The sequence below is a fragment of the Petaurus breviceps genome, unplaced genomic scaffold (genome assembly GCF_028583685.1).
Source record: "Petaurus breviceps papuanus isolate PSGF00001 unplaced genomic scaffold, PetGlider_PUasm1.0 218, whole genome shotgun sequence".
Lineage (NCBI taxonomy): Eukaryota > Metazoa > Chordata > Mammalia > Diprotodontia > Petauridae > Petaurus > Petaurus breviceps.
In genome coordinates this window covers 9,833,655-9,855,745 of record NW_027185872.1, presented here as the reverse complement: position 1 = coordinate 9,855,745, position 22,091 = coordinate 9,833,655, and the positions used below count along the sequence as shown (strand labels likewise).

General features: G+C 48.2%; 1 protein-coding gene across 1 annotated transcript in view; it reads left to right on the top strand.

Annotated features, from left to right (window-relative positions):
• Nucleotides 1-20,525: 20,525 nt before the first annotated feature.
• SDHAF3 (succinate dehydrogenase complex assembly factor 3) overlaps nt 20,526-22,091 on the top strand; it is a 28,017-nt gene continuing 26,451 nt past the window's right edge. The window contains exon 1 of the mRNA XM_069094478.1: nt 20,526-20,773. Within this exon, the coding sequence (XP_068950579.1) occupies nt 20,600-20,773 (174 nt within the window). The 5' untranslated portion in view covers nt 20,526-20,599. The remainder of the gene's footprint in view (nt 20,774-22,091) is intronic.

The window sequence follows — 22,091 nt, the reverse complement described above, 5'->3', positions numbered from 1 at the left end:
ATGCCTTTCTTTCCCCTTCCTGTCTGTCACCCTCTCCATCTCTCCCCTTTTCCTTCTTGCTCTTTCTCTCTCACCTTTTCTTCTTCTCCTTACATAGTAGTCCTCTGCTATTGGGGTTGTCCTCAGTGCACTCATAAGCCCCTCTCTCTGTTTCTGTCTATGCCTCCCCTGCTCCCTCAGGGGCCAGGGTCTGAGCTGGGGCACACTGTTTCACTGTCTCACACACACACACCATGCTGTGCAATGAGTTTTCCTTTCAGCTGTTTTGGAGAAGGCTTATAGGGAAGAGGGAAGCCTAACTATCCCCACACAATGCATGTGTTAATCCAGAACACTAAATTATAACTCAAATTCATGAATGAAAACCCGTATCTGGCAGGTGGCAACCCTGCCTTGTGACTGCTGCCCTGGGTACATTTGGGCATCTGGTGTCCTCCCCCTCCCAGTGTCCTTCACCTCTGCCCTTCCCTTCACTTCTTTCTTCTTGTCATTGCTTTTGTCTCTGTCTATTCCTTCCTTACTCACACTTGCATACCCCCCGACGCACCCCACACACAGACACATACATACACACACACACACACACACACACACTCTAGCTGCTAGTGGGCAGTTTTCCCTGTTTGACTCATTTGTTTCCTTCTTGGGGAAAGACTGAGGGCAGGGCTGGCAGATAAATGTATGGAGGTGTCTCAGAGTCCCTCCCAGCTCCCCTACTTTCTCTGCCCAGGCAGGGTGGGTGGTCTTCAACCTTCCAGCTGGGCTCAGCCTCTATGTTTTGAGGGGTAGTGTTGGGGGGTGCCTCACAGGCTTTTTCCACCCCTAGTTTGAATAGTGAGAGCATCCACCGAGGGTGCCAGCCTTTGGTACTCAGGTAGACTGGGCACAATGTCAGGTTGAGGTGGCACCCACTAGTTGCCAGCCTGAGATGGGCCTCATTCCTTTGGCTCCCCTGAGGTTGCCAAGGTGGTTCCTGGCAGACACCAGAACAGAGTGTTCATGGCTCAGCCTTCCTTAGAGCCCCACTTAGAGCTCAATGTGGGTGGTCAAGGAGGAAAGGAAGGTCAGTTTGGGTGGGGTCAGGGGGATACCCTTCTAGCTGAGAGACTAGCCATGGCTCAGAAGAGACCCCTTCAAGCTGCCATGGCAGGGTCTGGAAGGGGACGGTTGAAGCCTGTCAGCAGAAGGGCCTCAAGTGCAGGGTTCGAAGTGGCTCTGCTGAGGAAGGGTCTCTGGACCAGGCTCACAAGGAGCATTCTCTCTTCTGGCCTCAAAGTAAGGAGAGCTTTACATCAGGGAGGAGTGCATAATGTGAGGGACTTCAGCAACAGAAGCCTTTGTGGTCTCCTAATTTTCTGGCCTTAAAAAAATGCATTTGTCTTGTTGCAGACCCTTCCCAAAGTTCACCCCATTAGCTAAAGAACAAAGAAGAAAAATCCTTTCATTCATGGGTTTGTGGGGGAAAGCCCCTAAGCAGAAGAAACCCCAGGACTGCAGAGGTGACTGCGTCTGGGAGGGACCTCGGGGCATCTTGGCCAACTTTCTAGGGTGTGGCTCTCAAACCTTTCAGTCTCTTAACCCTGTTACACCCTTAAAAATGTTTGAAGATGTCCCCCCACAATGACCCAAAAACTCTGATGCGATTCTATCCCTCCATGTAGTCCATATCACAAAGGTAAAACACCTTGGTATGTCTATGAACAGTTTTGACCCTGCAGATGCCGGGGTCCCCAGCCCACACTCGGGTGAGCACTGTGCTAGGGAGCTTAGCAGAGGATGGTCGGGGGGAGTTCAGTGGCCTCGATGCTTCTTCCTTAGGCCCACCGTCCTTTGCTGCAGGGATGATAATCTGCTTCTGTCTCCTGCCTTCTTCAGAGCCCCACTGACTCCATGGAAGGGATAACAAGAATGGACCAGAACTGATGTGCCGGCCTAGACTTAGTATTTTCAGAAAACAGATCTGGTTTAATTCAGGGAAGTGGCAAGGTCCTGGCTCCACAGTCAGCTCCCATCCTCCTAAAATCTGGGTAAATAGAAAGGAGGGAAAGGCGGTTATGTGCTCACTCTCCCCCCCAATAACTCACTGTTTCTCTCAGGACCCACCTAGGCCAAGAACCCTACCTCTCAGGCAGCTTCCCCTGGTGGTGGGCAGACCACCCAAGTGAGCCAACCACAGAGGCTGGTTTCGATTTTGAGGAGTCAGAGAGAGAGCCCCTGATCATGTGCCTGCCCCAGACTCCCTGCCCCAAGGCTGCCTACAGCTCCTCCCTGCTTGCCTGGTTGGGTGACTGTGACAGGACAAGAATGCAGCAGTGGGGCCAGCCCAGCCTGGCCACTCACAAACCTTTGCTAAGCCTCTGCTGGTCTTGTCACCATCACCATGAATCTCACTGAGGCAGCCTGGGACTTGAAGCCATCAAGACCCCAAACCACCAATGGGGCCTTGGGGTGTATCCATAGACTCCAGGAGCAGAAGCAGGTGGTCCCACATCCTCTGCCCTCCTCTGGAGTTCCATGAGCCATGTTGTGGTGCTGTGGTTTAGGGGTAAATGGACAAAAAGCCTTAATAATGTGGATCAGCACCAGGATCAGCCCCATGTGCAGAGGCCCAAGGATGAAGCCTGTTACTGACCCCTTCCAAGAATAGCGAGGGGCCAGGGGTGCTGAATGAGGTGTATGCTTGTGACTGTGGCTATTGGATGGCATCGCTTTGTTTGGTTCTTCTGGTGACTAGAATTATGTTTTTTCTTACTGGGAGGTAATAGTGATGAAAGAAAATAGTTGTTCTTAAAGGGTCATGGAAACATCTTTCAAAATGGAACAGAAGGGACTTCAGAGGGAGACAGATGAGGCAAGCAACTTGGAAAGGAACACATTGAACATGTATGTTATACACACATAAGCCCACGCACAAGTATGTGTACACATACGCAGAGGGATGTGAATGGTATGGAGATTAAAACAAGGTGCAGGTAGTCTAACATATGACTCTCTCTTTCTCTTCCACATGGCATAGCAAAGTGTTCTCTTTCTGTTTTAAACAGGAGATCTTGGTCAGCTGGAGGTTACACCAGTGAGTACAATCAGGGTGGTGAAGGGCCTGGAGTCCCTGTCCTATGTCACAGGGATGTGTGGCCAGCTTTGTCCTTGGACCCTTTGGAGAAGCTGAGGCCACTGGCCATGGGTGGACAGCACTGAAGGACTTGGGCATGAAGGTGTCCCTGCTGTATCCCATGAGCAGTAAGGGCCATTGCCCCTTTCTCAGCTGCACAGGGGATACCTTTTGGCCCTGTGCATGGAAGGGCAGCAGAGTGACTGGTGCTTCCCCCCACCCCCAATCGAGTATCGTATGGACCATTCTGCAGTCATGAAAGCTGGGCACGAGGAAGGTCCATCCTCTGATCCACCTTCATCACAAGCTCTCAGAACTGGCTTCCAAACTGATGTGTTCCCTCTGTGCCCAGGCCCACAGCTCTTCCAAGTCTGTCTACCAGTTGTCCTTCAGGTAGCCCAACTAGGAAGTCATCCTATAGGCAAGCACAAGTGCTAACAGCTTCTTGGTCACTTCTCTTGTGCATGTACTGACAGCCCATGGAAGCCTTTGGAATCTTCCCCATGAGGATCCACTGCAAACGGGGCTCCTTGAGGGCCATGTCAGTACAGTGCCAGCCTACTTTTCCCAACTTTACTTTCCTGTGACTTGAACTAGATAATGTGTGCCCATCACCATGGACAGACATGTGAGCCAATCTGATTAGGGAGCGCTGTTCCTCAGCTGGGAAGTCACGGGTTTCCTGTCTGGGTGAGGAGCACCAGAGGTGTGTTTGCCACAGCTGTTTCTGCATAGCACATTACACTTAGACCAAGAAGAATCCCCACTCAACTCCGCTGAGATTTACACTGAGTGGGAGGCCCTAATTAGGATGGTTTCCTTGGGAACTGAAGAACATTCAAAGGGTGGTTTTTGAGTCTATATTTAACTCGATGGGGCTTTCTCAGACTTTGGGCTTGCTTCCTTTTGGTTCATCCCATTTGGCAAGTCTGGTTTGGGACAACTGCCTCTTTTGGAGGGGAATGAACAGGTGTGGACCTGCCCAAGCACCTTTGCTCCAGGCGAGTCTAGGGAGCGCTGGCCCCAGTGCAGCCCCACCAGGGAGCAGCTCCGGATGCTGCCTCTGTTGTGTCCAGGCCGTGTCTGGGGACCCCTACTACTACGGAAGCCATGGTCACGTGGCAGGAAGGAAGACCCTCAGATGTCTTAATGTTCTGGAGGTTAATATCTCAGGGAGCGTACACTGGTGATGGCAGGGGGTTCATGAGAACATTGCCTGAGCCTTGTTTTCTGCCTGGAAACGGAGCACATAAAAATGAAAATGTATGTCCACTTGGTTTAAAACAGAGTGGCAGCAGTAGGATCAAAAGGCCAACCTTCGACACCGGCTCTGCCTGGGTGACCTTGAACAAGCCTCCCAGCCCCCAAGCCTCAGCTTCCTCATCTGTAAAGTCATATTCATGCTGGATGGCTTCAGACGTGCCCCAGCTCTCAAGGTTTGGTCTGCTGAATGAGATGGCTTACTCAACGACGGTCTAACGAGAAACATAACACACCTATTGGCTCACTGTTCTTGGCTGTGGTTATTATCTGTGGAGCAGATTCACACCCAGATAGAACACTTGTTAATGTCTGCCTGGTGTGTGTGCGTGTGCACAGGCTGCATGTGTACATCCTACATCTCACAAACACCCTGGCAGGGCCTCAGTTCTAATATGTGAGTCCAGAAACAAAAGCAATCCCTATACAAACACCAAAGGACAAGGAACCAAAGCCCTAAGTGGGCCCTTGGATCAGGAGCAGCTTGGTCACCATGACGAGGTAGCAGCTGATGCCCTTTCTGGGCATCCTGAAGCGGCAGATAGGGCAGTGATGGGAGGGGACAAGTCATGGAGGATGAACGCCTGGGTCACATCTTTGGACTAAGCTGGAGAAAAGGCAGAGGGACCTGAGATCTAGAGAGGACTGAAGCACGGATGGAGGCCACAGAGTTGATCTGGGTCCCTGCAGAAGATAAAGCCAGGTAACCAGAGATGGCATGAGCCGAAGGTCAAAAGAGCCTCGCGGAGAGGGGAGGGGGCTGGGCCTGGTCTCCTGGAGGGAACAGGGAGACTTCCTCCAGGCTGCTCGATCATGCCTTGTGGATGGAAGTGGAACAGTCTCATGACCTGGACCTGGAGGAGCAGGAAGCCACAGAGGTGGTGGGCATGGCAGTATATGTGCTTAGGTCCATAGAGGTTATGTTTCTCTACCTGGGTATGCCTAGTGTGGCTCACAGGGAAGCCTCCTCCTCCCGAGAGAAACTTTGATTCTGTCCAGGAAGGGAGCAGGAGTCGCAGCCCAGAGGCTGCCACTCCACTCTCCTTAGAGAGAGGCTAGATGGGCCAGAATTACATCCATCTGCTCCCTTTAAGATGGTTCATCCAGGGGAAACAAATCTTAGGTTCAAACTATGATCTTGATCTCTACCCGTCATCAGGAAATGAGTGTCTTGAGCTATATGTACAAGGCATGATCCCCCTTCCACAAAATACTGCTGCTTGTCCTTCTTGAGGAGGGCCACGTCCTGAGGGAGGTAATAATATGCTAGTGAGTGGGACTGAGGAGAGGAAGAGCTGTGCAAAGTCACCAGCCTCACTCTCTCTTCAGGAGCCATGTGAGGCCAGTGGCAACATACGGATCAGGATGACTGGAGATGGCCCAAGATGCAGTGGGAGACTGGGCCTTTTCCAGATGAGGTCTTTAACAGGTCTTAGTTTGCCTGAGGAAATGACCATTCAGTGCTTAAGTCTAGGTAAGAAAAGACACTGAGAATGGCCGCTTTTCCTAGTTAAAAAAAATCAATCTGGAAGGGGAAGACCCTCAGGGTTTCTGGCCAGAACAGAAACCATTGATGTTTACATTCATTCTGAGCCAATCAGGGTTGATTCCAAGGAACACACACAGAAAAGAGACCCAATCTAAGCTAGTATAGCAAAACAGAAATGAGAGAAAGAGTACACACACACACACACACACACACACACACACACACGTTTTACAGGTATATAAAGTGCACACACACACATATAATATACACATGGTGTGTGGGTGTACAGAATATATTCAGGACAATACACGGAGTAAATGAGTCTCCCACTGGGAGACAGAAACCTCAGCTGAACCAAGAGAGTCTCAGATCTAACCCAAGGTGAAGTTCCCCCAGGTCTCTAACGTTGCAGGTTGGGAAGAAGCCCATGACCGAAGGGCCATCTCTTCCACATGTCCACTTCTTTTCAGGGTTTCTCTCCCTCCAGGAACCTGGAGAGAAGCTGGAACGAGGCATTTTTTCCCTTGAAGCTGAAAGTCAGAAGATGGGGCTCTCTCCCCCTGAACTCTTCCCCCACTCTGGCCCTCACACAGCACTGAGCACTGAGCCATCTCCACCAAGAAGCATAGTCAATAAACCCAGTCCTTGCCCTCTGCTGACCCTCGGAAGCTTGTGGCCGCTGCTTCTTGCTGAGAAGAGGTGTTAACATCATCCTGAGGCTAAGTTCATTCCTCTCCTGCTGGGGGAATCTTCACCCTCACAGGATGGCACTTGTTATAAGCAGGAGCTGTGAATGTGACAGACAATCAAGGCTGGTCAGATAATGAGAGCTTGATCTCGGCAAACCTGTGTCAGGGGTCTGCTGGTAAATGTTTAACATCCAGCCCTCTGAAGGAAGCATTGTTCACACTGTCTCTGCCATAGGTCAGCTATATCCGTGCTCACACTGACAGGTCTCCAAGTCCAGAGGAACATATGAGTCCTGGGAGAAGGAGCGAGCCAACAGAGAGGAGGGGTGCTCAGACTGTTTACAGACCCCAGTGAATTCGGAGAACTTTCTCCACTGAGGGTGAAGCCCAGAACTTTACTCAAGCTCAAGGACACGTCAGCTTGGATGGTCACCCAGGGGCTGAGGCAGCACGTGGGGGCAGAGCTGCAGTTCCATGTTCCCAGGAGTCAGATGGGGAAGTTCTCAAAGGAAATGCTGGGTTGGGGTTTGGTCAGGAAGAGATTTGTAAGAAGCTTCCCTACCCCCAACCGACCTGACCCATATTAACCTAGAGCTTGGGGTTCTGGGCCATGGCTTCCAAGGACACTGCTCAGAAACAGTTCATGCAGGTGATGGACTTTATGCTGTTTGTGCTAGATTGGATGGAAACATGGGTTTGTGACCTTGGAATGTCACTGTGAGAGGAGCTTTGGGTCTGGAGATCTAGGGAGAAGATGGCACACTTCTGGCTTCCTCCTTGGAGAAGGCCCAGCAAGCAGGAGATGGTGTTTTCTAAGGCTATTCTAGGCTGTTCTGAGGGACTATGCCCCAGCCCTCCATCTCCTTGATAGGTGATGGCCTTCTCTTAGTGAAAGGCTCGTGGGAGTCACCCCTGATGCCCTCAGCACCTGCACTAGAGCCGGGATGCACTCTTCTCTTCTGCCACTTCCCCCAGCCCTGAGCCCAGGGACAGGCACCATGGGACAAACACAACTCCACTTGGGTTCTTTTCACCACCATCCCCTCCCCCCCCCCGCAGGCATTATCGCTAGAGCTGAGGCTGCCACACAGAGCAAAGTAAGGAAACTTTAAAAACTTAATTAAGGGATAAAAGCAAACACAACAATATGACAAGGGCCCGCCAGCGAAACCACAGGGCCAGCATTTATGTGCTCCTTCCATAAGACACATCTCATTAAATCTGGAGACAGGACAACAAGCTTTCTTCTCAGTTCATTTCAATAGATGTTTATGTGGTGTTTAAATTCCCTTTGGGTTCATGTAAAGGCATAAAAGCCAGCTCCAGGCTGAGCTGAATCCTTGTGACCTAAAGTACTTAGGGTGGAACTTTTAAAAGATCCAGAAGAAGCCTCATTCCCCAATCTGGGCCACCCTGTAAATTAATGACAAAAGAATGGTGGATTTTAACCACTGTCATTTTCCCCTGCCGCCATTAACAACAAATGATTCATGGAAGATTTTTTTTTTTTGCTTCATTCACCTCTCAGTCTATAGTGTCCTTTTTGTGTTCACTGAATCAGACCCAAAAAGTAGTCATTAATGGCTCAAGGTTAAGTTACGAGAACATCTCAGGAGAGACCAGGGATCTGGGCTTGGCCTTTAATGCCCATCTCAAGGACTTGGCAGCTTGCTTACCGAGTTTGCAGATGATACATGTCTGACTGCCAATTTCACCTAATGTTGGCTGCACCACCAGGCCCTGTTCTCTGCCCTCAATGACTGGACTTCTGCTCCTGGCACCCTAGCTCTGGCTAATGAACCCTTACTCTATCTTGCCTAAAAACAGGGAAGCCTGGCAAGGCTTTCCAGCCACTGCTCCCCAGTCCCCTTTCCAACTCCAGCTCCCCTGCCTCTGCAAAGGTGAGAACAGTCTCCTTTTCGAGTCTGTGTCCTCATTGTTGGCACCCTGATTATATATAGTAAGGGCTTAATAAGCATTCTCCATTCATTTATTCTATTATGGACCAAAATGTTGGACTGATCCAAACATCAAAAGTAATAGACATGAAATTTAACATTCGAAAGTCAATTTCATTGGTATGGGATCAGGAGGTGGGGAGTGGTGAATGATTGAAAGAAAGCAGTTATTTGAGAAAGACCTAGGGGTTCTAGAGGACTGCAAGCTGAATGTGAGACAGCAGGGGGATATGGGGGACAAGAAACTTAAAGGCATCTTAGAGAGTGCAGGAATAGGGAGGGGATGGACCAGCTGGAGTGGAGTGCTGAACTTGGTCCTGGGGGCTTCCAGGCTGGGGCCATCCAGCATGGTGAAGACCCCCAAGATTCTGCTCTAGGAGGATAGACTGAAGGCACTGCAGGAATGTAATGGGAATGGGAATTTGTAAGATCTTCCCTGCCCCTAGGCTAAAGTGCACCTGGAGCTTGGGGTGGGAGGCTTGTTTTTCAGTAGATACTTTTTGATTGGCCAGTGGGTCCAGAAGGTTGTTACATTCTCTGAGCCAGGAGAAGGCTATATAAGCCCTGATTTGAGGCTTTGTTTTGGGGCTCACTTTGAGAAGTGTTCTGTGATTTGATCAGATGAGACTCTGGGAAGCCGTTGTTGAGAGCCCCCCGGCTTTGAAAAACCCAGATGGTGATTTGGTATGGATGTAATGGTTGGACAGTTTGGAGACATGTCTACTTGATCTGTTTCTCTGTCTTGATAATTCTGTCTGTATACTCTGAAGTTCAGGGTGCTGACCTTTTTCCCCTGAACTAGGTAAATGATATATATTTGACTGATTAAAGTAAGCTTGTTAACCAATTTTGAGTTGCTTTCCTTTATCAAAGCAGATCTAAGAACCTGTGTTGGCAGCCACCCTGGGGTGCTTGCTGCTACAAGTAATGATCACAATAACTATTTATATAGTTAGGGTGCAAATTATATAATGCAATTTATATAGTTGAGGGGTGCAAAGCTCTTTACAAATATCTCACCTGGGCCTCACAACAACCATGAAAAGTAGATGCTATTGTTATCCCCATTTTTTTGGTCTTTTTGGAGGGGGGAGGAAGGCAGGGTAATTGGGGTTAAGTGACTTACCCAACCAACGTCACATAGCTAGTGTTGTGTCTGAGGCTGGATTTGAACTCAGGTCCTCCTGACTCCAGGGCCAGTGCTCTACTCACTGCGCCACCTAGTTGCCCCTGTTACCCCCATTTTTACAGATGAAGAAACTAAGGCACAGAATGGTTAAATGACTTGAGGGGGAATCACATAGCTAGTATCTGAGGAGGGGTTTGAACTCAGGTCTCCCTCACCTCAGATCTTTTGTTCTATCCTCTGTGCAAAGTTTAGCCTGAAAAAGAGAAGATTTGGGGAAGATCTGTCACATGAAAGAAGAAAATTTGTTCTGTTGGGGCCCAGATGTCAAAACAGCAGACAGAGTCAGACTCAGTGGAAGAATTTTCCCAACAATTAGAGCCATCCCAAAGAGAAATATCCTAATCTCTCTCCCCTCTTCCCCCACACCCTTAGTTGCATGTAATCTTCACTTTGATAAGTGTGGGATTTGTGTGCCTTATTCAAGTCATTGACAAAACCAAACAGGGTCAAACCCCGATGACTCCCTTTAGAGTCATTAGTGAATACTCTTCAAGTTTGCTCATTCAACCAGCACTGAATCCTTCTAATTGGACTATCCTCTCATCCACAGTGCTGCGTCTTTTCCACAAGAATAGTAGAATAATTTTCTCCAATGCTTTGCCCAAATCCAGGTGGCATGATGGGAGCAGTCAATGTTGGAAGGACTATGGGAAGATAGGGAAACTGAATTATTTGTGAAAACTATAAAGTGTTGCATTGGTTCTGGATTTCAATATATCTAAGATTGTCCAGGTTGTCTAAGAAAAGTGATTAACTCTCCAAACCTTTGGACCAGCAACCCCATCAATGGGCTTATATAACAAAATATTCATATCATCACATTTCATGATAGAAAAAAAATGAAGCAAAGTGGATGCTTATGGGTTGGGATAAAAGCAGAGCAGGATGGCAAAATGGGGGAAAAAACAACTATGGCAATTAAACATGCTGTAATACTCTTGTATGGTGTAAGGGTAAGGTCTGTTTTAACTCTGATACCATAACTAGATGAGAACATGTCTCAATCATTCAAAAGACCCTTAGATTACATGTGAAGACTTTGAAAGCCATTGCATGAAGGGAAATGATGACAGTCAGGAAATTCTTCTAATAGATTTCATCACGCTTTGGGGGATTATTTATAAATTTTCAAGCTAGTTAAGAAGAGATTTTATAAAAGTAGAATAGACCAAATTAAAATCAATGACTTCATGAGACAAGAAAAACATCAAAAGATTAAAAAAGATATTTAGCATTTCTATAGTGCTTTAAGGATTGCAAAGAGTTTTTGAAACATCTCATTTGATCCACACAGCACCCTGAGAGGTAGGCACTATTCTTACCTCTATTTCATAGATGAGAAAACTGGAATAGGCAGTGGTAAAGCAGCAATGTGCTTGGAGTTACACAGCTAGTGAGTATCTAAAAACTAGATTGAACACAGATCTTCCAGACTCCAGATCTACTCTTTTATCCACTGTGTTCCCTCAAATATAAGATATTTGCTAACAAAAATAACTGACATGGAAAACAGGAAATGGAGAAATAATTTAAGGATCTTCAGAGTCCCTGACAACCATGATACAAAAGCCTGTATCTTATACTGCAAGAAACCATGAATAAAAACTGCCCAAATCTATTAGAATTGGAAGGCAAAGTAGGGATTCTAAGAATCCACTGATCACCTCTTGAAATGAATGACAAAAGGAAAAGTTCTGGGAAAATCAAAGCCAAAATCTGGAGCTTCAGGTGAAAGGGAAAAAAATCATGGAAGCAGTGTAAGTATCCAGGGCACTAGACCTGACAGATTCTATCTGAAAGTACATCTGAAAAAGTGAAAGAGATTGAGTAGAACCCTACAGGAGGAAAACAGAACATTAATCGATGAGAAGACTTCCAAACCCTTCTAATGAAAAGACCCGGAATAGCTTTGAAATGTAAATATGAGTCTGGAGAAATGTAGGAAGGCAAATTGATATGAACTGGTTGGAACTGCATGAAAACCAGTTCCCTCTAACAGGAGAAGAATCAAGTTTCCCTTGAGAACTGTAAGAGCTTCAAAAGGTATTGGAAATAAGGAATAAGGAAAAACAGCAGGAGTGGGGGGGGGGACTGGGGGGCTGACTCTGTTCTGAATACAGAAAGATAAGTGGAGGGGAAAAGGAATACCAGCTAGTGTAGAAAGGAGGAGGAGGGGGCTGGAACTTTGTATTTCTCATACCTGGGGCATTCGTGAGAAGTGTTCAGGTATGGACAGAAAGCATGGGAGGGATGAGCATCAGATGATTCTCACTCTTATGTGATTGTTGAAACACACATCCCCCCCCCCCACTCCGACCCCAGTCCAAAGTGTGGTGTAGAAATGGCTAAAACAGCAGAAAAGCAAGCAGGCATGGAGCAGGGTGAGGAGACAGCAACAGCAACCACCACCACCACCACAGCAACAACTCACATTTATATAGGTCTCCACACAAATTAACTCCTTTGATCCTGGTTTAGCATCAGGATCAAAGGAGGGAATGGTCACAAGGAAATTAAATTTCCTCATCCTGACGGTTGGATTAAAAGGGGTGGAGAAAACGAGAATCTAAAGGAGAACCTTAGAATGTGTCTTAATCAATTGGGGACTGGCTGAACAAACTGGGTTAATTGGGTCATACAGACCTCCAGGGAGAATGGAGCTCCTACTTAGTTGCAGTGTACTTGACAAATATGGTCTCCTTTGATCCTGGTGCTGTAAGAAATGATAAAAGCTGTTTGCAGAGAATCCAGGGTAGCATGAACTGTGGCGGAGTGGACAGAACAGAACCAGGAGGACAATATCTAGAGGAACGTCTTTTCACAGACTCCAGTGCTCCACGTGCCTTGGATCCTCCCAAGCAACAAGGGAATCATGGCATTCAAAGGACAGGCTTTTATTTCAGGCAGAAGCTTGGGGTCCTGAAGCCTCTGGCACATTGAAATAGTGCTTCACCTAAAGGGCGATGAAGACAAGCAGGCTGAAGTTCATGACAAACCAGGGCTTTTGAAGAGTAGAAAACCAGTCACCATCAGATCAATGGGTGAGCAAAAAAGAGGAGTCACGCAGGGCCAGAGACAGACAACTGCAGTGTTCCACGTCCCCTTCTTCATGCCGGAAGTGGAAGTCGCCCAGCAGGAAGGCTGGTCAGTCCAGGATGAAATCACGGCAGGACATCCACAGAGAATCATGCAGTATTTCTGCATGTTTAAGAGACATTTTGTTGATGGGCAGTCTTTAAGGCTCTAACTCTGTGGAATCCATCAAATACAAGCAAAAAAGCACAATGGGGTCTTGTACACCCGTGTCTTCTAGCTCACTGGTCTACTGTGGGCTGTGGCTGGTAAGAACATGCCTGACAGTGCTGATGTCTGTGTCAGTGGAGAAGTGAGGAACACCGGTTAGTAATTATTGATGTACTTACAGCCACCACTGTTTAAAAAAATAGAATCTCAACTCCTTTACTCCCTTCTTCCATGCCTTCTAGCATGTCTGGAAACATGATGCTGAATCCAAATGGGGCTAACTCCACTCTCCTTGACAATGAAGACATTTCTGCAGATCTTTTCCATCTTTTGTTTGCATGTGGTCTTTCTTTCCTTTTTATTTCTAAATGCACCCTAGATGGTTCTCTCTCTCTAAACTTTCTTTAAATTGGGTCTCCCCTTCAATGCTTCTCATAAATTTCCACCATCCTTCTCTGTTGAGATTTTAGGAAGAAGTTAATGTTTTAAACTACTGTTGCCCTGGGATATGGCAGTTTTCTACTTGGCAACTGATTGCTGACAAAGGTAGATTTTAGGCTCTTTTGGTCTTGTTATGACAATCTATGTTAAACTTCCACTGAAATTGCTAAAATCTGTGTCAATACTTTTCCATTCACTCCCCATTTTCATCAATTACTTACGTTTACTTTGTTTTAACATAAATTTTGGTCCCTTTTGCTTTATTGACACCATCTGAATTCCCACTGGATTGCTCCTCCCAGGGAACTGTTCCTCATAATAAAGTATTAAGGAATGAAAAAAATTACAAAATTAAACAATATATAAACAAACTGATGTTATATAGCAGTATCTTATGTCCAACATCCCCAGCTTGTATAAACAGTGGAGGGAGAGAGGGAGATGTCAGCTGACAACTCTTGTTTAGGGCCCAACTTGGTCATAAACATTTTACAGCTTTCACTTTTCATTGCAAAGATGCAATGTGGTACAAGGATGAGTTAGCCTCAAGGGAGGCCATGGATTCAAATCCTGCCTCTTCACACAAGCTGTGGGATCCTGTGGAAAGCACCATATTTGGCACTAAGGACAAGTCTCCCAAGATACTGCACTGGTGGAGGGAGCTCCTTCCCCCAGAGTTCGCTAGACTTCCTGCTTCCATGGCCACCAATATCATGCATAGTGTCTTCATGAGGGTCTCCCCACATTTCTCACTCACTTCTTCTTGACAGTGGCCTTGAAGTTTCATGCTCCTGATTAGTGACACCTTTCCTCTTTTCCAGCCCACCCCCCATAGGTGTTGTCTTTTCCTACTAGAATACAGAGGCAACTAGATGTCTCAGAGGATGGAGTTAGGAGAACCTGGGTTCAAATCTGGCCTCAGATCCTAACTACCTGTGCAACCCTAAGCAAGTTACTTAACCCTGTTTGCCCCAGTTTCCTCATATGTAAAATGAGCTAGAGAAGGAAATGGCAAAGCACTCCAGTATCTCTGCCAAGAACACTAATTGTAAATGAACAATAACAATCAGAATGTCAGCTCTTTGAGGGCAGGCGGGGACCATCCTTATTTTTGTACGTATCGGTCTTCTCAGTACTTAGCACAACGTCTGGCACACACTGCTTAATCCATTCTTGATGACCTGATTTGAAAAGCTTTGACTACTTTTCTATAAGGAATGGATTTTCATCTTACATATTTGTAAGTTTTATGAGTATATGAATATATATGTATGTGTATATACCTACATACACATATACAAATACATATACATATTATACACACACACACAATACCTTGGATATCAGACCTTATCAGATACTTTTCATAATTTTTTTCCCAGTTGACAGTTTGCCTTATCTTAGCTGCATTTTTTTTAATACAAGAGCTTTCCAATTTAATATAATAAAAACTATCTATTTTCTCTATTGACAGTGGATTTTGTCCTTTTGGTTAAAAATTGGCCAGTCTTTCTTCTTGCCCTGCTGGGATAGTTATATGATCTGCTCTCCTAACTTTTCTCTGGTATGATTATTAATACCCATTTGGAATTTAGGGTAGGCTGTATCTTTTTCTCATTCTACTATTTCTCCTAAGTGAAGCTGGTCACCTCAAACAACCCTCCTTCACTCAAATCAAAGTCAATAGCAAACCGAGCCATCATTTCCCTGATGCCATGGTCCTCTTCGAAAACAAAGGGCACATACACAATTCTTTCTCCTGGCATCGTAGGGATTTCTATCTTTTCTCTGACTCTTCCTGTAGACATGACTTACACATCAGTAACAAGTCATTTCCTGTCTTTTAAAATGAGTCAATTTCAGTTTTGTGATGTTATTGAGACTCACTACATCCAGTGCCTTCTAATTCTGTCCTTTATGAAATTGGTCATGATACATTGGTATGGGATTTCTGTGTAATCTACAAGTCTTCTGACCTCACCTCTCTTACTCCAAAATCACATTTTCTCACATACTTATTCCCACCTGCCCCATTACCATCTTTCCACTGAAGTTACCAAGCCCCCCTCCCCAAAAAAGATACAATTTGGACTTGTTAATATCGAATTCTTGTAGATTTTTCTCCCTACCCTTTCATCTTCTCTAAGAGATATTGGCATATAACTTGCAATTATTTTTATGGTTGTTATTTTGTAAATACTTTCTATGAGCAATGAAATATGAATTGATTAGATATCCTATAAAATTGTGATTCTTGTCGCTTTGTGTGTGTGTCAGAGTGAAAGTTGAGAAACTGAATTGTCTCCCCATTCCATTTATGGGAAATGACAAAATGCTACACTCTGAAACCTTAGCCAGGTAAGTCAGACTAACATTTTCTGCTTCCACGTTTACTTGAGGGAAATGCTAAATTTCAGTGAGTGAAAATAAGGGTGGACGGTTTTGTTTCCCATCATGGACTCCTAAGGGGACTATGAACCCCAAGGAAAAAATTGTTAGACCAAATGTGAAAAAATCCTTGGTTACCTGGAGTGATGTTACATGGGAAGAGTATTCCTCTTGGCTGAGAAGAGGGACTAATGTGTCAGACAGGAAGCTGATCAGAACCAAAGCGGAAGGAGGTGGGAAGGAGAGAAGGTTCTAGCTTAGCCTCTGTAGGAAGGGGCAGAAGTCAGATCTCAGGCTCTTCTTAGAACCCCAAGAGAATGCATAGGAGCCAAGCTCCTGGGAGCTGGCTTAGAAGCTCCAGAGCACGGCTACCCTGTAGAAAAAAGCCCAACCCTGCCACCTGCTGGAGAACCTGGACGCCACCTTGTCAGTCAGCTTCCACTTCCTTCTTCACTGCTTTTGGTTATAAGAATGTCAGGATCAGCAGTTCAGGCCGAGGAGTCCATCCACTTACAGTCTGTCCATGCCCAGGACTTCACATTTAGACCCCCAAGTTCTATTTATAGTCTCTTAACTGTAACCTTCAGCACCCTCTTTCCAACACCACCGCCATCCCTCACTGAGGACCATCATGGTTGTTTGTTTGTCAGCCTTCTTAGTGGGCTCATGTTAGGAGAGCAGCCATGGTCACTCCTGGAAGCCTTGCTAGGATGGTAGACCAGGCCTGACCTTGGGCTCCAATGCCACAGCCTTTGAGAAGCCAAGGAGGCCCATCTCCCTGGCATGAGCAGGCATCCGAGGGGGAACTCATGGAAGGCGATGGAGTGGGGAGATAAAGAAGAAACTCCCCAATTCACAGAGGAGTTTTCTGCATAAAGACTGAAGCACAAAATGAACAAGAGACTGAAATGGGGTAGAGGGTATTATGTTTCAATGTCCTGGAAAGACTACAAGGAGAACCGGAGAGAGTGGGGTAGCCCCCGGTTGAATGGGGGAGACAGGAAAGAGTCCTATAGGAGCAGAAGTGGCTGCAAACCTCAGGGTGGGGGGAGGCACAAGGCACCAGCAGCAGCAGACATTTGAGGGAGACCCCATGGAAGTGGAGACCTTTAAGAACATGCATGTGGAGTGCCCAGGGCCCCAGCCCCACCACCCTGCTTCAGAAAACCCACCCCAGGGCTGAGGTTCTCCATGGGTCGGCATCTTCTCCAAAACACTGCCCATGAGCCACAACTGAGGGGTAAGACCCCATCAATTTAAAGCAAAGACACTGAAAAAACCTTATCAGTAACAGGTTCCTTCCATTCCCACCCTCAACATGCAGCTCTCACCAATGGGCTAGGGAAACTGCCCTTTGGGGCTTCTCTCACCAAGCAGAGCTGCTTCTAACAAGAATAACTTAATGAAAAGATGTGGTCTCTGGCAGGCTTGTGCCCAAGCATTGAGTAAAGATGGATTTCTGAGGCAGCAAACAGTTTAGAATCGTGGAAAATATTGATAATCTTTTTAGATGGCATAAACACTGTTTCTCAACACCCCCTCCCACTGTGGCTACTAAAGAGGTGATAGTTTTTCCCCCAAATGAGTAGTACCATCCTGCCTCTCCTTTGTGCCAGACTGAGCCTGCCCTCTACTGGCCTTGCCATGTGTGTTGGGCTTTACTGCTCCCATCAGGCTGAATACACAAGTTCATTTTTATTAATACGTTGGAAAAATCTATTTTTCTATTTTCTTATAAGAACGTCAGTTCACAAAATAATATTTATAATACATGTTCTCTGACTCAAAGGAGAAACCAGAAAAAAAGCAAAATGGAACAAGAAATTAATCTCCAATTTACAAGAATATTAACAGATGATGTATGGTTAGAAAGAATTTCCTGAAATAAAATAGCCGCAGCACATTTAAACCTTGCCAGAGTTTTCCTTAATGTGGTCTGTTTGAATAGTAAATAAAACCTATTACAATAAGGCTGGGGTTCCTTCTAAGCAAATGTTTTCCCTCGATTAAAGCAAACAAAACCACCCCAAAGCTTCCTTTTCCCCCTCCTCCCAGAGCTCATGCTAACGACCTTGAATCCTTTCCTTACTTTATCTCCATCAAGAAGGTGCCTGAAAGGTACAAGCCAGAGGGAAGTGACCAATCACTCGAAGCAGGCCGCTGTCTTCTTGGCTTTGCAGACCACTCTGTCCTAGAACTGGTGAGAAAACCCCCCAGGGAAGCCAGGCCCATTACTGCTTCATTCTTTCCTGGGCTCCACTACAGACTCTCAGTTCTATCTCTCTCTTCCCCTGTGGGGGACCCTCTCCTCCCTAACCCCACCTCCCCCTCCAACCGGTGCAGACCCTCATTCCCTCACACTGGGACCACTGCCATATCTGCTTTTCTCATGTCTCCCTGTTCTCCAATCCATCCTTCATTTATCCATGAGCGATTCCCCTAAAGCCCAGTCTGGCCATAAAAGTCTCTACTCAATAAACTCCAGTGGCTCCTACTACCTGCCATAGCAAACAGAAACCCTCTGTTTAGAACCTGTCCCCTCCTGCCTCAATTTCCCTCCATCCAGCAGCCCCGGCCTCCTGGCTGCCATAGCAGCATCTCTCAGCTCTGGCCATTAGTCCAGGAACCCAGGTCTGGAACACTTTCTCCTCTTCTCCAACTGTTGACCTCCCTGATTTCCTTTTACATTTCAGCTAAAATCCCACTGCCTGGGGCGAGCCTTCCCCAGCCCCTGGTGATTCTGGGGTCTTCCCTCTCTTCTCTCCTATGTAGCCTGTATACAGCTCCTTACTAGGTTTGCTCTGCTTGCCTGTTCTCTCCCCCACGAGCCTGTGAGCTCCTGGGGGGCAGGCACTGCCTTTTGCCTCTTTTTTATCCCCAGGGCTTAGCCCAGGGCCTGGCACACAGTAGGCGCTATATAAATGTTAGCCATTACTATTACTTCTATCACTATACATTATTATGTGCTAATAACTGTATAACACTTGAGTTGTGAGACTGGGTAACAGGGAGTAAGGTGGTACCTTGGGCAGTAACAAGAGATTGGAAGGGAAGAGGGCTTGGGGGGAAGATGAGCCCCATCACAGCTCACCGTGGTGAGTTCAGATGTCCATAGGGCATCCTGTTTGAAACAGGAAGTTGGGGATGGATCTAAAAGTTAAGAGAAAGATTAGGGCTGGATAAATAGTTTTGAGAATCATCAGCAAAGAAATGATAACTGGATCCATGGGAGCTTATGAGATCATCAAGTGAAGTGGCATGGGGGAAACAGAGGAGAAAGGCCAGGACAGAACCTTCTCAGACTCTGGTAGCGAGTATTGGGGACCTGGATGAAGATCCAGTCAAGGAGACAGAGAAGGCAGGCTCAGAGAGGGAGGAGAATGGGAGGACCCACAGGGTTCCAGGCTGCAGAGAGGTCAAGAAGGACTGAGAAAAGGACATTGGATCTGATAACTAAGGGATCTTGGGTTCCTGTTATGCACTGGAGGAACCTGGACTCTCAAGAGAGTCACCATCATAAAAGGTCAGAGGCCAAACTGCAGACAAAAAGCTCTAGGAGGGCTGTTCTCCCTGACCAGCTGCTTTACATTCCCAGAAGAGAGCTAGAGAACCCCTGTGGAGGGATGTGACCTGATAGCGCCATTCTTGTGAGGCAGGTTCCTGTCCCTCCCAGAACATCCAATGCTGTGCTAAGGAGGAAGGGGACACCCGCCCTGCCAAGTCCTTGCCCAGGTGGGAGCCCATCAGGCCCACTCCAGGGTCTCCAGTCACTTAGGAGACAACAGATTCTGCTGAACGATGAGGCTAGAAGCCAGAGGAGCCGAAAACTTTGTGAGGAAACCTATTGCCAAGGGCCTTCTCAAGGAGCACAGCCAGCAGACCAGGAGGGACGAAGGTGACCACTAGTGGGGGCGGACCATGGGCACAGCTGGGGGCAGCAGGGCCGGAGGGAGCTCCCGCTGTCCTGAGACACAGGACGCAGCTCTCCTGGGACTGGGCGGCCGGCCGGCGGGTGCGCTTGCTACAAGCTTGCTACAATGTAACAACGTGGGAGATCAGGACTTCCTCTGCCTCCACGGTGGGAGCCCGCGGGAGGGGGGTGGTCTTCAGGACGCTGGGTTCTCCTGAGCCCCCTGCCCACCAGACCATCTGGACGTGCCCAATCCCACCGCCCCACTTTAGGTCGGAGTCTCCCCCTTCCTGGCCTCAATTTCCCCTTCTGTAGGATGAGGGGGTGCACCTCACTCCAAATGGGCACTTCCCACCTGTCAGGCCCCCTACCCCTACCCCTCCTCGGCCGGGGAGATGAAGGAGGGCTTCCCAGAGGCAGCAGGCTGCCGTGGGAGTCGGATGGGCGGCCTCTGTTTTCTGGGATGTCGCAGAACCCAGCACGAGCCTCTCTTCTGACGCCTTCCGAGGCCGCTCAGACTCCGCCCCCAACGTGCACTCCCGGCCCAGCGCAGGCGCACTGCAAGCCAGCGTTCCCGCGACAAAGAAACAGAGCCCATGCGCAGACACGCTGGGTCTTTGATAAGAGACTGGACAGTGCGCAGGCGTGCCCGGCCCTATAAGATACGCCCCCGCCCCGCCCCCGCGCCCACCCCTCCCCAAGTTGTGCAGTGCGCCGGCGCATTGGGAACTGCCCCGAAGAAAAGGCCATTCAGAGGTGGGGGGGGGGCAGTACGCAGGCGCATTGGCAGCGTCCGAAGGCTAAGGCGGAAGTGGACCTGAAGTAGGAGGTTCCCGAGGGAGCCGTAACGAAGCCGAGAGGCGCGCGCAGGCGCATCGCGAGCCCCCCGGGGCTGGCGCCGTGAGGCCGCTGGCACCGCCATGGTGGGGCCGCACGCGTCTCGCGTCCGGGCCCTGTACCGGCGGCTCCTGGCGCTGCACCGCGAGCTGCCGCCCGACCTCCGCGCCCTTGGCGATCAGTATGTGAAGGACGAGTTCCGGCGGCACAAAGGCGTTGGCCGCGAGGAGGCGCTGCGCTTCCTGACCGAGTGGGAGGCAAGTCTGCGCGTGCGCTTTGCGGCACGTCTATACGCGTGCGCGCGCCCCGTCAGTGCCCCTCCCCCCCCCGTGGGCCAGGGGAAGCTGTGGCTGGCAGCATTGATTAAGCGCCTGCTGTGTGCTAAGCTAAGCGTTGTGCCAAGAGCTGTGGAGTTATCATCATGGCATGATATAGCGCCTACTGTGTGCCAAGTGCTTCACAGTTATCTCATGATAACTAGTAATAATTATAAGAATGATTGCTTGGCATTTCTGTGGTGCCTACTGTGTGCTTCCCAAACATCTTATTTGGTCCCCACAACCCTGGGCGGTAGTGCTGCAGTTCCCATTTTACCGCTGAGGACACCGCGACACGAGAGGTTCATATGCTTGCCCGAGTCCCACAGCTCGTAAATGTGTCAGGCTGGATTTGAATTTCAGTCTTTACGACTTAGACCCAGTGCTTTATCCACTGCAACATCTAGCTGCATTCATTAGTCACCTACTGTGTACCACGCTCATCAGTTGGTCAGTTAGCATTGGTTAAGTGCCTACTGTGTGCCAGGCCCTGTGCTAAGCCCTGGGGATACAAAAAGAGACAGTGCCTCCCCCCCAGGAGCTCACAGGCTCGTGGGGGAGAGAACAGGCAAGCAAAGCAAATCTAGTAAGGAGCTGTATACAGGCTACATAGGAGAGAAGAAAGGGAAGACCCCAGAATCACCAGGGGCTGGGGAAGGCTCGCCCCAGGCGGTGGGATTTTAGGAAACCAGGGAGATCAGTAGTTGGAGGAAAGGGGATAGAGCGTTCCAGGCTTGGGTTCCTGGACTAATGGCCAGAGCTGAGACATGCTGCCAGCCAGAAGGCCAGGGCTGCTGGATTTAAGAGTACATGGAGGCAATCGAGGTAGAGGGGAGCTAGAAAGGGAGGAGGGGGCAGGTTCTAAACAGAGGGTTTTTGTTTGCTGTTGCAGGTAGTAGGAGCCACCGGAGTTTATTGAGTAGAAGCTTTTATGGTCGGACTGGGCTTTAGGGGAATCGCTCATAGATAAATGAAGTATGGACAGACAACAGGGAGACTTGAGGCAGGCAGATCCCCAAGCAGCTATGGCAGTGGTCCCAGTGTGAGGGGATGAGGTTCTGCACTGGGTTGAGAGAGTCTGTGTGTGTGTGTGTGTGTGTGTGTGTGTTTGTGTGTGTGTGTGTGTAATGATAAAATTGTGAAAATGGAGCAGAGGTGAGATGCTGCAGAGGTGAAATGGACCAGAGATGGGGCAGAGGTGAAATGGACCAGAGATGGGGCAGAGGTGAAATGGACCGGAGATGGGGCAGAGGTGAAA